The sequence below is a fragment of the Sphaeramia orbicularis genome, chromosome 10 (assembly GCF_902148855.1).
Source record: "Sphaeramia orbicularis chromosome 10, fSphaOr1.1, whole genome shotgun sequence".
NCBI classification, from domain to species: Eukaryota; Metazoa; Chordata; class Actinopteri; order Kurtiformes; family Apogonidae; genus Sphaeramia; species Sphaeramia orbicularis.
Window position 1 is genome coordinate 11,701,005 of NC_043966.1, and position 17,194 is coordinate 11,718,198.

At 34.8% G+C, this 17,194-nt stretch overlaps 2 protein-coding genes across 3 annotated transcripts in view; one reads left to right on the forward strand and one right to left on the reverse strand.

Annotated features, from left to right (window-relative positions):
- LOC115427533 (N(4)-(beta-N-acetylglucosaminyl)-L-asparaginase-like) overlaps positions 1-10,300 on the forward strand; it is a 47,623-nt gene extending 37,323 nt beyond the window's left edge. The window contains exons 8-9 of the mRNA XM_030146116.1: positions 9,249-9,382; positions 10,079-10,300. Coding sequence (XP_030001976.1) covers positions 9,249-9,382; positions 10,079-10,179 — 235 coding nt within the window. The 3' untranslated portion in view covers positions 10,180-10,300. The remainder of the gene's footprint in view (positions 1-9,248; positions 9,383-10,078) is intronic.
- The window catches only part of neil3 (nei-like DNA glycosylase 3), a 12,215-nt gene continuing 5,289 nt past the window's right edge, over positions 10,269-17,194 (reverse strand). The window contains exons 6-10 of one of the 2 annotated variants that reach the window (XM_030146115.1): positions 15,800-15,966; positions 12,577-12,740; positions 11,387-11,801; positions 10,899-11,076; positions 10,269-10,719 (exon numbers count right to left, since the gene is read on the reverse strand). In XM_030146115.1, the coding sequence (XP_030001975.1) occupies positions 10,537-10,719; positions 10,899-11,076; positions 11,387-11,801; positions 12,577-12,740; positions 15,800-15,966 (1,107 nt within the window). In that variant the 3' untranslated portion in view covers positions 10,269-10,536. Of the gene's footprint in view, positions 10,720-10,898; positions 11,080-11,386; positions 11,802-12,576; positions 12,741-15,799; positions 15,967-17,194 lie in introns of both variants that reach the window. The other variant, XM_030146114.1, reaches the window with a different exon arrangement.

Consider the following 17,194-nt stretch of genomic DNA (forward strand, 5'->3'; position numbering starts at 1 on the left):
GAGAACAGGTCGATTTCACTAAAGTTGATGTTTGTTTCCTTGCTGTGCCGATATAGCATTCGTGGAGGTGTTATTTTTCTTTAAACAGCATATTTTTTTTGGAGTCGTACACAGACAGATTCATATTCCTGCTCACATAAACTCACACCTGAGGGCAGCAAGTCAAGGCACTTCAGGGGTTTCTGTTTTTGCAGAGCACCTCGCTAATATCTGTGGACAACCATGTTTACAGCTTCTGTTATTCATGCTTGATTCTTTTCCATCAGTTATTTTAATTAAATACACACTAATGGATTTACCAGCAATGCGCTCTTTTGACTGTTCCAGATGAATGTTGGAAAGGTCACTATACAAACAAACACAACCAGGAGGGCAAAAGGATTTTTTTGTAGTTCTGGATGGATGAAAAGTAGCGCTCTCAAAAATTGGAAGTTTCACTCAAACTAATAATCATACCGTCTTGACTGGAAGTAGACGTTAAACACAGTGTATCAGCTGTCAGAACTACCTAAAAAAGTTCTGAGATGTTTCCAGTTTAAAGACCCCCTACTTTCAAGTCAGTTATAGGAAATTGCAAACATGTCAATCACTGCTTTGCTCATTTCACTTCAGTTCAGGCTAATGGCTTTTCTATGCAGAACTGGTCGTTTGTTTCATGGGGTTGCTGAAATCCTGTAATTTCTAAATTTGTTGTCTGACTTATGAAACAGAACCATCCTCCTTTTCACGGACTGACACTGACAACATGACTTCCATAAGGGTTTGCATAGTTTTTAGCCCCTCGGCCTGCCGAAGGGGGTGTTGTCATCAGCATTTCTGTCGGTCTGTGACACATCTTGTAAAAACTCAGCAAAAGAAAAAAAAAAAACAGCTGGAACCTTAACATTTTTACCATACATACAGTCGCAGAAAAAAATTATTAGACCATCAAAAGTTATCAAAAACAATGGTTATGCAATCAAGTACTAACTCCTTTGTGTATCATGTGACTAGGTACAGATTATGCATCCATAAACTCAATTAAATGTGAGTAGTTTTACTGTTTGACAGACTTACTGAGGAGTGAATTTCATTTTAACGTGTTTATTTTTGCTGGAATCTGTGCATCATTCAGTTCTGTCTCCAATAAAACAACTGGATATAATATTCTGCTTCTTTGTGAATTTAGTTTAGTTGAACTTATTTGCACATTATATGCAGTGAGATGGTAAAAATTACAAAAGAATATATATATATATATATATATATATATATATATATATATATATATATATATATATGTATATATATATTTAAATATGTCCTCCCAAGACCCAGGAAAGTGAAAATTTTAGCTTTTTTACATTAAACAGTCGTCTTGATTAAAAACTGCATAATGCAACAGTTTTTTCAGATACATTTTTAAAAATTATTTTTATTTATTTTTTAATGGAATGTCCTTTGCAATGGACAGCATTTTTTATTTTTTTTATTTTTTTTTTTTTAGTAGAACTGTCAAACTTGCATTGCTGGGTCTCAGGAGGATATTAGACCCTTTAAAACAATCATAACAAAATTACAGAAAACTAATCAAAATATAGGCATTGGTGTAGCACAAGAAAAAAGAAACAATACAATGCAGCTTACATACAGTCACAGAAAAAAATTATTAGACCATCAAAAGTCATCAAAAACAATGGTTATGCAATCAAGTCCTAACTCCTGTGTGTATCATGTGACTAGGTACAGATTATGCATCCATAAACTCAATTAAATGTGAGTAGTTTTACTGTTTGACAGACTTACTGAGTAGTGAATTTCATTTTAATGTGTTTATTTTTGCTGGAACCTGTGCAACATTCAAGTCTGTCTCCAATAAAACAACTGGATATAATATTCTACTTCTTTGTGAATTTGGTTTAGTTGAACTTATTTGCACATTATATGCAGTGAGATGGTAAAAATTACAAAAGAATATATATAATATATTTAAATATGTCCTCCCAAGACCCAAGAAAGTGAAAATTTTAGCTTTTTTACATTAAACAGTCGTCTTGATTGAAAACTGCATAATGCAACAGTTTTTTCAGATACATTTTTAAAAATTATTTTTATTTATTTATTTTTTAATGGAATGTCCTTTGCAATGGACCGCATTTTTTTTTTTTTTTTTTTTTTTTTTTTTAGTAAAACTGTCAAACTTGCATTGCTGGGTCTCAGGAGGATATTAGACCCTTTAAAACAATCATAGCAAAATTACAGAAAACTAATCAAAATGTAGGCATTGGGTATAGCATAAGAAAAAAGAAACAATACAATGCAGCTTACATAGTTGCAGAAAAAAATTATTAGACCATCAAAAGTCATCAAAAACAAAGGTTATGCAATCAAGTCCTAACTCCTGTGTGTATCATGTGACTAGGTACAGATTATGCATCCATAAACTCAATTAAATGTGAGTAGTTTTACTGTTTGACAGACTTACTGAGTAGTGAATTTCATTTTAACGTGTTTATTTTTGCTGGAATCTGTGCATCATTCAGGTCTGTCTCCAATAAAACAACTGGATATAATATTCTGCTTCTTTGTGAATTTAGTTTAGTTGAACTTATTTGCACATTATATGCAGTGAGATGGTAAAAATTACAAAAGAATATATATATATATATTCAAATATGTCCTCCCAAGACCCAGGAAAGTGAAAATTTTAGCTTTTTTACATTAAACAGTCGTCTTGATTAAAAACTGCATAATGCAACAGTTTTTTCAGATACATTTTTTAAAATTATTATTATTTATTTATTTTTTTAATGGAATGTCCTTTGCAATGGACCGCATTTTTTTTTTTTTTTTTAGTAAAACTGTCAAACTTGCATTGCTGGGTCTCAGGAGGATATTAGACCCTTTAAAACAATCATAACAAAATTACGGAAAACTAATCAAAATATAGGCATTGGTGTAGCACAAGAAAAAAGAAACAATACAATGCAGCTTACATACAGTTGCGGAAACAATATTAGACCATCAAAAGTTATCAAAAACAATGGTTATGCAATCAAGTCCTAACTCCTGTGTGTATCATGTGACTAGGTACAGATTATGCATCCATAAACTCAATTAAATGTGAGTAGTTTTACTGTTTGACAGACTTACTGAGTAGTGAATTTCATTTTAACGTGTTTATTTTTGCTGGAATCTGTGCAACATTCAGGTCTGTCTCCAATAAAACAACTGGATATAATATTCTACTTCTTTGTGAATTTGGTTTAGTTGAACTTATTTGCACATTACATGCAGTGAGATGATAAAAATTACAAAAGAATATATATAATATATTTAAATATGTCCTCCCAAGACCCAGGAAAGTGAAAATTTTAGCTTTTTTACATTAAACAGTCGTCTTGATTGAAAACTGCATAATGCAACAGTTTTTTCAGATACATTTTTAAAATTTATTTTTATTTATTTTTTAATGGAATGTCCTTTGCAATGGACAGCATTTTTTTTTTTTTTTTTTTTTTTTTTAGTAGAACTGTCAAACTTGCATTGCTGGGTCTCAGGAGGATATTAGACCCTTTAAAACAATCATAACAAAATTACAGAAAACTAATCAAAATATAGGCATTGGTGTAGCACAAGAAAAAAGAAACAATACAATGCAGCTTACATACAGTTGCGGAAACGATATTAGACCATCAAAAGTCATCAAAAACAAAGGTTATGCAATCAAGTACTAACTCCTTTGTGTATCATGTGACTAGGTACAGATTATGCATCCATAAACTCAATTAAATGTGAGTAGTTTTACTGTTTGACAGACTTACTGAGTAGTGAATTTCATTTTAACGTGTTTATTTTTGCTGGAATCTGTGCAACATTCAGGTCTGTCTCCAATAAAACAACTGGATATAATATTCTACTTCTTTGTAAATTTAGTTTAGTTGAACTTATTTGCACATTACATGCAGTGAGATGGTAAAAATTACAAAAGAATATATATAATATATTTAAATATGTCCTCCCGAGACCCAGGAAAGTGAAAATTTTAGCTTTTTTACATTAAACAGTCGTCTTGATTGAAAACTGCATAATGCAACAGTTTTTTCAGATACATTTTTAAAAATTATTTTTATTTATTTTTTAATGGAATGTCCTTTGCAATGGACAGCATTTTTTGTTTTTTTTTTTTAGTAGAACTGTCAAACTTGCATTGCTGGGTCTCAGGAGGATATTAGACCCTTTAAAACAATCATAACAAAATTACAGACAACTAATCAAAATATAGGCATTGGTGTAGCACAAGAAAAAAGAAACAATACAATGCAGCTTACATACAGTCGCGGAAACGATATTAGACCATCAAAAGTCATCAAAAACAATGGTTATGCAATCAAGTACTAACTCCTGTGTGTATCATGTGACTAAAACAGACAGAAAAGAAAACATGGAATGCCTAAAAGCACTGTTTTTGTCAGTACAATGCCATAGAAATTGATGTAAGAACTGAAGTGATTTTGGTTATTATCAAGAAAACCATGGATAATGGATAGATATCAGCTCTGAAATTAAACTCTTATGAGCTATTTTTGTTGTTATCATTATATTTGTCCAAACAAATGTACCTTTAGTTGTGCTAGGCATTAAAATGAACAAGAAATTGAAGAAAATAAGGGTGGTCTAATAATTTTCTATATTGTGGGCTAATTTTCCAAGGCCAAATGTATGAAAACACCTTAATGTCATCAGGATTCTTACAGGTTTCTATTAAGTTAAATTTAAGACTCTTTAGAACAGAATCTAATGCCCATTTCACAGCCTATTTCATGGCCATATTGGCAAAAATGTGAGCCCTCAAATGTAGGAAAACGTATTTATTTACTCCAACACCTTAATTCCCACAGTTCCGAGTTATTTCTCACTGGGGGCTGCAAAGTTAGTGATAATTGGTTTGTAATTTCAATATAAATTGTTGGAACTAAGCGGGCTAATGTTACTTTCTGTGCAGCTTGGACATTTAACAGACACATTTACACACAATACAGCGAATACATTTATGGCAACATAATTTAAGACCTACCATATCAAATTTAATACCCTTTAAAGACTTTTTTAAAGGTATTTAATGTAGATTTGTAAATTCAAGACTTTTAAGTGTCGTCTTTTCATGGTCATCAGATATGACCCATTTGGATGTTCAGAGGCTCTGTAGTTACTGTGGAAACACCGTCATCTTCTACAACATTGATTCACCAGTAAAACCCATGGAGTTGGATCAACGACAGTAGATGGAGACACTTGGTTTTTCAGTTTATGACATATATAACTGAAAACGCTCACTTTTTTGTCAATTTTCTCTGTTTCTGATATAAGAACCCTCAACTGTAATCTGAGCCTTTATGAACATCTATACGATCAGTACATTAACCCTTTCATGCAGTTATGAGAACCTTGGTCACAGTATTTGTGTGTTTTTATTGCTCTTTAGGCATGGAAAAAAACACGTAATTTAGGTTGTTTTTTTTTAAGGAGTTACAAAACTGTCCACTCAGCCGGACCCCATGCATTTAATTTTTCAAGCAAAGAAACATGTATTTAAAACCTAATATCAGAAAGTGATATGGAAAAGTATGCAATAAAAACATTTTTAACGCTGCTAATCAGATGTTTTCCCACATTTTAAAATACTCTAATACTAGTTATTATTCATTTCATGGAGATAATATGCAAAAAAAAAAATGTTTTGTTTGTTGATTTACACTAAAACATGTCACTGCAGATCAGGTTTATCAAGAACACCGTAGTTACAGTCATGGTATGAAATGCACTATATGGGATGATGCATAAGTGTCCACTGTGTTGGCTGATATGGAACTAAAACAATAAAACCCATGAATATACAAGAGAACAGCTGTAGAATAACTGTCCACTGTAGTGACCTCTGTGCATGAAAGGGTTAAATATTGGAAAATACCTGATTTTTACTGGAAAAATGCAAAATACGGAAGAATATTTTAGAATAAATGGTGATAAATCATTTGGGAACTGTCAGAAAAGTAGCACTTGGTCTTTACGAGTTAAAATACGACGGTCAGAGAAAGCATCTGCACTGCAATTTGAACATTTTTTCAGGCCGAGGGGTCTTGCTATGCTCTGGTTCCTTATGCCATAATCGCAGGCAAACTCTAATCATCATCATCATCATCATCATCATAGTTCGTGGCATTGACAGAGCTCATTAGTTTTTATTTATTTATCTGTTTCCGTGTTACCGTGGAAACACCGTCATCTTCTACAACACTGATTCACCAGTAAAACCCATGGAGTTGGATCAACGACAGTGGATGGAGACACTTGTTTTATGTCCAGTTAATGACATATTTTACTGAAAAAACTCACTTTTTCGTCAGTTTTCTCTATTTCTGATCTAAGAACCCTCAACTCTAATCTGAGCTTTGTACATTAAATATTGGAAAATACCCGATTTTCACTGGAAAAATGCAAAATACGGAAGATTATTTTAGAATAAATGGTGATAAATCATTTGGGAACTGTCAGAAACGTAGCACTTGGTCTTTACGAGTTAAAATACGACGGTCAGAGAAAGCATCTGCACTGCAATTTGAACATTTTTTCAGGCCGAGGGGTCTTGCTATGCTCTGGTTCCTTATGCCATAATCGCAGGCAAACTCTAATCATCATCATCATCATCATCATCATAGTTCGTGGCATTGACAGAGCTCATTAGTTTTTATTTATTTATCTGTTTCCGTGTTACCGTGGAAACACCGTCATCTTCTACAACACTGATTCACCAGTAAAACCCATGGAGTTGGATCAACGACAGTGGATGGAGACACTTGTTTTATGTCCAGTTAATGACATATTTTACTGAAAAAACTCACTTTTTCGTCAGTTTTCTCTATTTCTGATCTAAGAACCCTCAACTCTAATCTGAGCTTTGTACATTAAATATTGGAAAATACCCGATTTTCACTGGAAAAATGCAAAATACGGAAGATTATTTTAGAATAAATGGTGATAAATCATTTGGGAACTGTCAGAAAAGTAGCACTTGGTCTTTACGAGTTAAAATACGACGGTCAGAGAAAGCATCTGCACTGCAATTTGAACATTTTTTCAGGCCGAGGGGTCTTGCTATGCTCTGGTTCCTTATGCCATAATCACAGGCAAACTCTAATCATCATCATCATCATCATCATCATAGTTTGTGGCATTGACAGAGCTCATTAGTTTTTATTTATTTATCTGTTTCCGTCATCTTCTACAACACTGATTCACCAGTAAAACCCATGGAGTTGGATCAACGACAGTGGATGGAGACACTTGTTTTATGTTCAGTTAATGACATATTTTACTGAAAAAACTCACTTTTTCGTCAGTTTTCTCTATTTCTGATCTAAGAACCCTCAACTGTAATCTGAGCTTTGTACATTAAATATTGGAAAATACCTGATTTTTACTGGAAAAATGCAAAATATAGAAGATTATTTTAGAATAAATGGTGATAAATCATTTGGGAACTGTCAGAAACGTAGCACTTGGTCTTTACGAGTTAAAATACGACGGTCAGAGAAAGCATCTGCACTGCAATTTGAACATTTTTTCAGGCCGAGGGGTCTTGCTATGCTCTGGTTCCTTATGCCATAATCACAGGCAAACTCTAATCATCATCATCATCATCATCATCATCATAGTTTGTGGCATTGACAGAGCTCATTAGTTTTTATTTATTTATCTGTTTCCGTCATCTTCTACAACATTGATTCACCAGTAAAACCCATGGAGTTGGATCAACGACAGTGGATGGAGACACTTGTTTTATGTTCAGTTAATGACATATTTTACTGAAAACGCTCACTTTTTTGTCAGTTTTCTCTGTTTCTGATCTAAGAACCCTCAACTGTAATCTGAGCTTTGTACATTAAATATTGGAAAATACCCGATTTTCACTGGAAAAATGCAAAATACGGAAGATTATTTTAGAATAAATGGTGATAAATCATTTGGGAACTGTCAGAAAAGTAGCACTTGGTCTTTATGAGTTAAAATACGACGGTCAGAGAAAGCATCTGCACTGCAATTTGAACATTTTTTCAGGCCGAGGGGTCTTGCTATGCTCTGGTTCCTTATGCCATAATCACAGGCAAACTCTAATCATCATCATCATCATCATCATCATAGTTCGTGGCATTGACAGAGCTCATTAGTTTTTATTTATTTATCTGTTTCCGTGTTACCGTGGAAACACCGTCATCTTCTACAACACTGATTCACCAGTAAAACCCATGGAGTTGGATCAACGACAGTGGATGGAGACACTTGTTTTATGTCCAGTTAATGACATATTTTACTGAAAAAACTCACTTTTTCGTCAGTTTTCTCTATTTCTGATCTAAGAACCCTCAACTCTAATCTGAGCTTTGTACATTAAATATTGGAAAATACCCGATTTTCACTGGAAAAATGCAAAATACGGAAGATTATTTTAGAATAAATGGTGATAAATCATTTGGGAACTGTCAGAAAAGTAGCACTTGGTCTTTACGAGTTAAAATACGACGGTCAGAGAAAGCATCTGCACTGCAATTTGAACATTTTTTCAGGCCGAGGGGTCTTGCTATGCTCTGGTTCCTTATGCCATAATCACAGGCAAACTCTAATCATCATCATCATCATCATCATAGTTTGTGGCATTGACAGAGCTCATTAGTTTTTATTTATTTATCTGTTTCCGTCATCTTCTACAACACTGATTCACCAGTAAAACCCATGGAGTTGGATCAACGACAGTGGATGGAGACACTTGTTTTATGTTCAGTTAATGACATATTTTACTGAAAACGCTCACTTTTTTGTCAGTTTTCTCTGTTTCTGATCTAAGAACCCTCAACTGTAATCTGAGCTTTGTACATTAAATATTGGAAAATACCCGATTTTCACTGGAAAAATGCAAAATACGGAAGATTATTTTAGAATAAATGGTGATAAATCATTTGGGAACTGTCAGAAAAGTAGCACTTGGTCTTTACGAGTTAAAATACGACGGTCAGAGAAAGCATCTGCACTGCAATTTGAACATTTTTTCAGGCCGAAGGGTCTTGCTATGCTCTGGTTCCTTATGCCATAATCGCAGGCAAACTCCCATCATCATCATCATCATAGTTTGTGGCATTGACAGAGCTCATTAGTTTTTATTTATTTATCTATTTTTTTTGCATCATGTGCACTGCATTTTATCCTGCCAACAGTTACTTGGCGGTGGAGCTGATGAGGGCCGGGGCAGATCCCTCCACAGCCTGCAAGACGGCCATTTCCAGAATCAAGAGGCATTACTCAGAGTTCTTTGGAGCCATCATTTGCGCTAACACAACAGGGCATTATGGTGAGTGTTTGGAATCCTAGATACAGACTGTGCAGCTCTTGCCAAATGCACTGATTGACTCACCTGACACACATCGACAAACACCGACAGACAGATACTGATGCAAAGACACGGCGCGCCAAAATGTCACGATTATACAAGAGAATATGAACTCAAAGCCGTGCATACGAAATTGATCACCTTTTAGTTAAAAGTTCTACAGATTTAAGACCTCAATTATGTTAAAGTCACATTAAACTGTCTTGTGAAGATTGTCACCCACTGTTCTTTGTCTGAAATTTCTGCACAATCTTTTCTACCTGGTAATTGCTTTGTTCATGTGACAGCAGGTCCAAACTTTGAAGTCAGTGTCTCAGCTAAAATGGCATGTCATTTCTCTCCCTCCTCCTCACAAAAGTCAATCCTTTCAACTTCAAATGGGAAAAAAACATGTTGGCCTATATTATAGCTATTCCTCTGTCATATAGAGTGGTTTTGTTGACACCCCCCACGTACACTGTCTGTCACATTTCTTTTTGGCATTTTCATCATTTTCCATGGTCTGATCTAATTTTCCAGATACACCCACATTAAAGGGAAGGTGAGATAGGTCTAGGTAGGACCCGTGGGTGTCAGCACATCTAAACCCTGGATTAGTATTAGAGTGTTTTATAAATGTTTTTGTGTATTTTATGTCTTTATCTTTCATCTCCATAGGTGCAGCCTGTAACAAAGTCCCTGGTTTGTCCCAGTTCCGCTTCATGGTGGCAAACACCGAGTCTGACGCACCACTCCTTAAATCTGTAGACTGTTTTTAAAGTATATGACTCGTGTATATGTAGAAATTGATGAATGAATGAATGAATGAACAGTAATACGTGTGTTTTATTGTTGCTTTTGTTTTTTCTACAGATGATTAAATAAAATGATTAATTTGTCATTTTATTTTTTGGATTCTTTATTAAAATATTCATAGTTATAACATTAAAACATGGACAAATATATGGAATAAATCTTGTACAAATCAACATGAACCAACTGTGATATTCATCAGAACACTTTTTATGTATCAAGTAAAATAATGATGTGCTGCGGCGCCTCGGTTCAGTCTCTACCACATACTTACAAACTCGAGGACACAGTGTTTTGTTCAGGAAAAATATCCGACTAAAACTTTAACAACCTGGGAGAATAGAAAGCCCCGGTCCATTCTTAACCCATTGGAAAAAGTCACACTGTTTACCCTTTATCAAGCTGCAGGTGTAGAAATTCCGGCCGTTGTTGGGTCCCAGTTTCAGAACTGTCCTCATTAAACAGCGTTTCCCATGGTGACAAAAAGGGAAATGTGAGTCAGCCCACTGCAACAGGAGGAGAAAAAAAAAAAAAGCCTTTATGCTCCTTTATCATGTGAATTTGATACACACATATCTCAGAGTCACACAATAAACTAAAACCAGACAGATGTTAAATTAAAAGTGCAGTTATTTGCTTCCCAGGCTACACAACACCTGTGTGATAAGTTGTTTTCCATTTTCACCTCAAAGAAGTTGCACTTGGTCTCCCTGGGAAGTGAGCAGGTGTAGAACTGTCGTCCCTTATTCTCGCCTTCCTTGTGGACAACTCTGAGGGCAGCTGGACGACGATGGGTTGAACAACAAGGGATGCTGGGACTGGATGAAATAGAGAAGCTGCAGTCTGTCGCTTTCGCTTTGTGGCTACTGACAGGAGGGAAGAAACAGTCTTATTAGTCTGAAATAAACTGAAAATACAAACACTGGACTACCTGTCACATCAACCCTTATTACTGAGAAAACAACCTCTGTAAAGCCACACATGAAGGTTCATGTTGGTAATGATAACATTTATATGGCGTTCATTTGTTGTTATCCATCAATCTGAGCTTCTTAACAACACAGCACTAAAAATTCCACCGTCAGATGTTTGCCCACTTATCTCCCTGAAGTTGCAAAAAACTTCTCTTATTATAAACTTATTCATGAATCGCCAAATGAAAGATTCACTCACCCTGAATGGAGGGTTCCAGTTTGAGCATTGTTACTGGGAAAGGGACTGTGATCAATTCTCATTTTCTTGGATGGGTGACTGTAGGAGGCCAGTGATTCCCCATCGGAGAGGCCGGCACTTTGCTTCTGCCAGCCACCAGAGGCATAATTGGGGCTTGTTGTCCCTTGGCAGACGCTGTATTTATATAAACCTCGTTCTGCCGCCAAGGAATTCAAATGACTGCTGGCTGGGGAGAGGGGGGAGTTTACAGGCTTTGGCTTCTCGCTCAAGTCAGAGAAAACAAGGGTGGAAGTCCCAAAAGCAGACCTCCAGTTGACTTTGAGCTCCTCTTCTGGTTTCTTGAACGCGGTGCAGGGGTATTTAATCAAATCAGTGCTGAAGGGTGATGCTTCAGTGCTAATGTGGTCTTCGTGGACTGTGGACAAGGAGCCAGAGTGAGAAACTCATTTCATGTTGAGCAGCTGCAGCTGATTCTGAAGAACTGGCTGCTCTCATAAAAAGCACGTTGTTGTTAGCTTTATGTGGTTAGCTTGCCGTAAAATTTACTGGTAAGCAGCAGCAGCCTGCTGCGCTTTGTGCAGTTGCTTATGGTGATGATGATGCGAAAACTGTGTGAAATGTGTCCCCATATAAAACTTTAAAAACAAGTAAATGCTTTCAGTAATGGCAGACTACAATGCCAAACATCAGTCATGACGTGGGAGCTGTGCATAAATATTAGTCTCCTCTCCATCAGCATCTACCATCAATCTGCCCTTGAGCAATGACTTAACCCCCTGCTGATTTAGTAGAGCTGCACATCGGTCAGTGTAAGCTAAATAAATATATAACGGTAAAAATGCAAATCAGAGGGCAAGTGTGTGACATTCCTGTCTAGTTCTGTTCCATAATAAACTAGCCTGTGCAAAAATATTCAGTTAACATGATTTATTTGAGATTTGACAAAAAAATACACAGTGAACTGTTATAGGTGTAGACTTGTTATAGACAAAGTGCACTCTACAGGCCCATTACTTCAGGGAAAAACTGACAGTTAAGTATTTTTGGTGCATTTGTTGAACATTCATGCCAAACAGTAAGTGGGATCATTTAAGCTCACCAGCGAGCCAGAACTACTGTTATTTTATCTCATGATAACAAGGACGTTCTATGGTCTCATTAAATTCAGCAGCTATGAACATTTTACTCACCCTCAGGTCGTGGAGTGAGGCAGGCATCGCAAGCTTTCGCCGTTGGCCGATTGATGAGCGTGCAGAGTTTACAGGCCCAGTCCTCTTCCTCTTTTTTGGCCACATTACCGTCACTCTTTCCACTGTAGGTCCAGCCAATCAGACTGTTCCTGACTGGGAGCTTACTGGATAATGGAAACAAACGCAAAGTCACAGTGATTTGCAGTGAGTTGCAAAAACAGGTTTGGTAATAAATAATATAAGAATATAGCAGCAAGTTATTTTAATAATTTAAAGCAGACCTCAAGTTGTAATCTAACATATCCTAACTACACATTTTAAAACTTAACACAATGAAAATGGAAATTATAGGTTTCTCTGTAATATATACAGTTATTGTTTATTCTACAAAATACAGGGAGAGAATTAGACTTCACTATTTGCTCTCATGTAGAGGATGAGAATATGAAAGCAGGCAGTGTGTTTCATGTAGTTGCTGCGAGCATATATCTTAGCGTTCTAACATGAATCTACCCTGTGTTTGACAAAGAGGAAAATCTGCAATGCCAATATTCATGGGGGAGGAAAGTAGCAGTGGCTTTCAGGAAACTTTTCTCACAGATTGCTTTATCAGCTGTGTAATGCGTTGTAAGGGCTTTAGGCTCTAACCCCTCGCAAAGCTTTGCTCAAACACAACCCAGGAGGTGTTGAGCCTGTGCCCTGTCTGGCAAACACGGCGTTATATGCGCATTAATTTCTCCCCATAACACTTCCCACTCCCTGCCAAGTCCATCTGCCTGCAAAGATGGCCTCTCTAAAGTTGAACACATTATTTAAAAGGTTTTAGCGATTTTTGCAAAGAAATTTTGCATAAATTAGAATGGGTCTGCACGATTTATCGAACTGCAGTCGTCATTAGAATATCAGTCTGTGCAGTTACATGATCGCAAAAAGGCTGCAAGTGAAAAGCTAATTAGATTAAGAAGTACACATTCTGGACTGTGTCCCCATTAAGTAATTTCAAAGAGAATTTATTACAAGGCAATTAAATAATGTTAATATTTAATAGTATTTTTAATATACAATCAGTGTCTGGGAATAATGAAGTACATGTAATAACTTTGTATATTTAGAAAATCAAGTATGAGAAAGTGTTTACCTACAGTTACAATTCAGATAGGTAATGATTATAATTTAAACTTAAAAATCAACAGATTTATGTTAAAAGTTATTACTCAGTGATCACAAAAAGCTGCAATTTAACCCTTGAAAGCTGAGACTAAACATAAAATATCCAGATTTTGCACATTTATGTAAATATATATTTTTCTCTTAGTAATAGTTTATATTTTTTATGCTCATTTTATTCTTAAATGCCACTTTGTTTGGTTTGTTTGAATTTCCTCGTTAAATTATTTTATTTAAATTTTTATACATGTTTAGTTCTCTTGGCAAAGTAAGAATTTCATTGTACCAGGAATTTGGAAACCGGTTTCCTTACTGCACACATGACAATAAAACTTTGAATCAGTGAATAAAATAAAATATATAAAATAACTGTTAAACCTGAACGATATACACAAAAATATAGAATATATACTTAATGTTACTTTTTGAATTTGCCACGTTAATTATGGGAAAAACTGAAATTTTAGTGAACAATGCCTACTTGTATAGAATTTTAATAACTGCTGGCAAAAAGGCTGTGACCAGGCACTGGCTCCAACCTGAACCACCTAATCTGGAAAAATGGGTAGATATTGTGAATGAAATTTACCAGATGGAAAGACTAACCTTCACCCTTCGATTACAAATGAACAAATTTTTAGATCTATGTTCAAAGTGTATATTTTTTGTTTACACTTACCAAACACAATCTGTTGGAACTCTAAATGTACAAGAAATGACAATATAATGACAATGTATCTGGAACTGTCTTGTTTTTTGTGTAATTAATTAATTCTACTTTTCATATTTTATTTATTTATTTATTTTTCTTTTTTTTCTTTAGAAAGAGGAGGTCAAAGTCTCTTGGTCTTTCGTATGTTTTTTCTTTATGTAACAATGCATCCATTGTTCACTGTTCAATTGTTTCGTTTATTAACACAAAAAAAAAAAAAAAAAGAAAAAAGAAAAACTGAAATGTTGAGAATGGAAAGATTGGTCATTGGTCATATATTTGTTACGTGACCACTATGTAATTTAAATGTATGTTGAACTTTTCTCAATATTTCTAAATAAAAATCTGAAAATAAATAAATAAATAAATAACTGCTAAACCTCTAATCCTATTAATGCGAAGTTCCTCTGTTTTTCATCTCAATTGGACATTCAGAGGCTCCATATTTTATGATTTATGGACTGTTTACTTTAGTTAATGATATAATTCTTTTTGGACACATGTACAGGGTCAGTTAGTTAAATGTAAACACATACACTGAGAACTTGTATTTAATGGTGGTATTTTAGATTTTACTGTCTAATACTTAAAGTCTTGTATTAAAGTAGCCATTTAAAGTGTGTATGTTTGTGTTAAAAAAAAATACACATTTCAGCAAGTATAATATGTGCATCTTTCTTGTCAACAAGCTTGTAGACACAATGTCACAACTGCAATATTATCCACCATAATCACAGTAGGATTTTTTTCACCGTATTATGCGGGTCTAAATTTTTCTGTTTGTTTTTTTAAATTTTAAAATGCATACCGGTTGGGGGGTGTTGAAAAAAAGGAAAAATGATTGTATAGTAAATGTCATTGTATTCAAAATCTTAAAAAAAGACCTTGATAAAAAAAAAAAAAAAAAAAAAATCCATTCCACATTATACTGGAAATCTAAAAGCTGCATGGTATTCAGGTTTAATATTGAAACATTTTAATAATGATAATAATAATAATGGATTAGATTTCTATAGCGCTTTTCAAGGCACCCAAAGCACTTTCCATTATTGATCCATTATTCATTCACTCTCACATTCTAACTCTGGTAATGAGAAAAGGGAATTGACTAATTAAATTTAAAATACCAGTAACATAATCAAAGCTAATAATTTTCTATGCCTAACACTGACATACAATTTACCTGCACTTTTCTTACATAAAACATGAACCAAATGTCTTTTCCTAACAGTGAAGTACTGGAAACATCACTGGCATTAAATGTTTTCCAACAAACCGACCTTCAGTGGACCGCTCTTTCAGGTATGCAAGACAACACCAAGTCAGGAGCCAAAGGGTTTCTACCTGATGTTGACCCCGCTGGGATCTCCTTTCTGACAGCGCTCGCAGAAGTAAGTCATCCTGCCGTTGTCTCCAAGACGACAGACTGTGATGACATGAAAGCACTGGCCACACTGGGGACGCTTGTAGACTTTGTAATGTTTGTAGAGAGGAGAGCCAGACTTGCGACACTGATAGGGATAAGGAGGGCAGATGAGAGTGAATATAAAGTAAAGATGAGGATAAAGAGAACAGAAAAAACAGTCACCTTTCCTTACTTGTCTATTATGTACGAAGAAAGACGAATATTTGTTTTATGTATTCTCTAGGCAGCTGGGCTTTGACACTGTCTGTTTATACTTTGCAATTCAGGACTTCAAGTTTCGAATTTATTGCAAGATGTTTTACATGAGGTGAAAACTAAATAACTAAATGAACTCACCTTACCTACTCACTCACATGAATACAGTCGCAGAAAAAATTATTAGACCATCAAAAGTCATCAAAAACAATGGTTATGCAATCAAGTACTAACTCCTGTGTGTATCATGTGTCTAAAACAGACAGAAAAGAAAACATGGAATGTCTAAAAGCACTGTTTTTGGCAGTACAATGCCACAGATATTGATGTAATGTATATGTGTATGTATGTATCAGTGTATATATGTATTTGTACATGTATATGTAAATGTACGTGCAAAGTTATATATATGTGTGTATATGTAAATATATATGTGTATGTATGTATATGTAAGTGTATGTATATATGTATATGATTGTATATGTGGATGTGTATATACAGGGTGGGGAAGCAAAATTTACAATGAACATTTAGTTGTTTTTTCTCAGCAGGCACTACATCAATTGTTTTGAAACCAAACATATATTGATGTCATAATCATACCTAACACTATTATCCATACCTTTCCAGAAACTTTTGCCCATATGAGTAATCAGGAAAGCAAACGTCAAAGAGTGTGTGATTTGCTGAATGCACTCGTCACACCAAAGGAGATTTCAAAAATAGTTGGAGTGTCCATAAAGACTGTTTATAATGGAAAGAAGAGAATGACTATGAGCAAAACCATTACGAGAAAGTCTGGAAGATACTATTAAAGAAGAATGGGAGAAGTTGTCACCCGAATATTTGAGGAACACTTGCGCAAGTTTCAGGAATTGTGTGAAGGCAGTTATTGAGAAAGAAGGACACATAGAATAAAAACATTTTCTATTATGTAAATTTTCTTGTGGCAAATAAATTCTCATAATTTTCAATAAACTAACTGGTCATACACTGTCTTTCAATCCCTTTCTCAAAATATTGTAAATTTTGCTTCCCCACCCTGTATATATATGTACATATTGCTGGTTTAGACAAAGGGGTGAGAGCTAATAAGCTATGCTTCTTCACACTCCTTT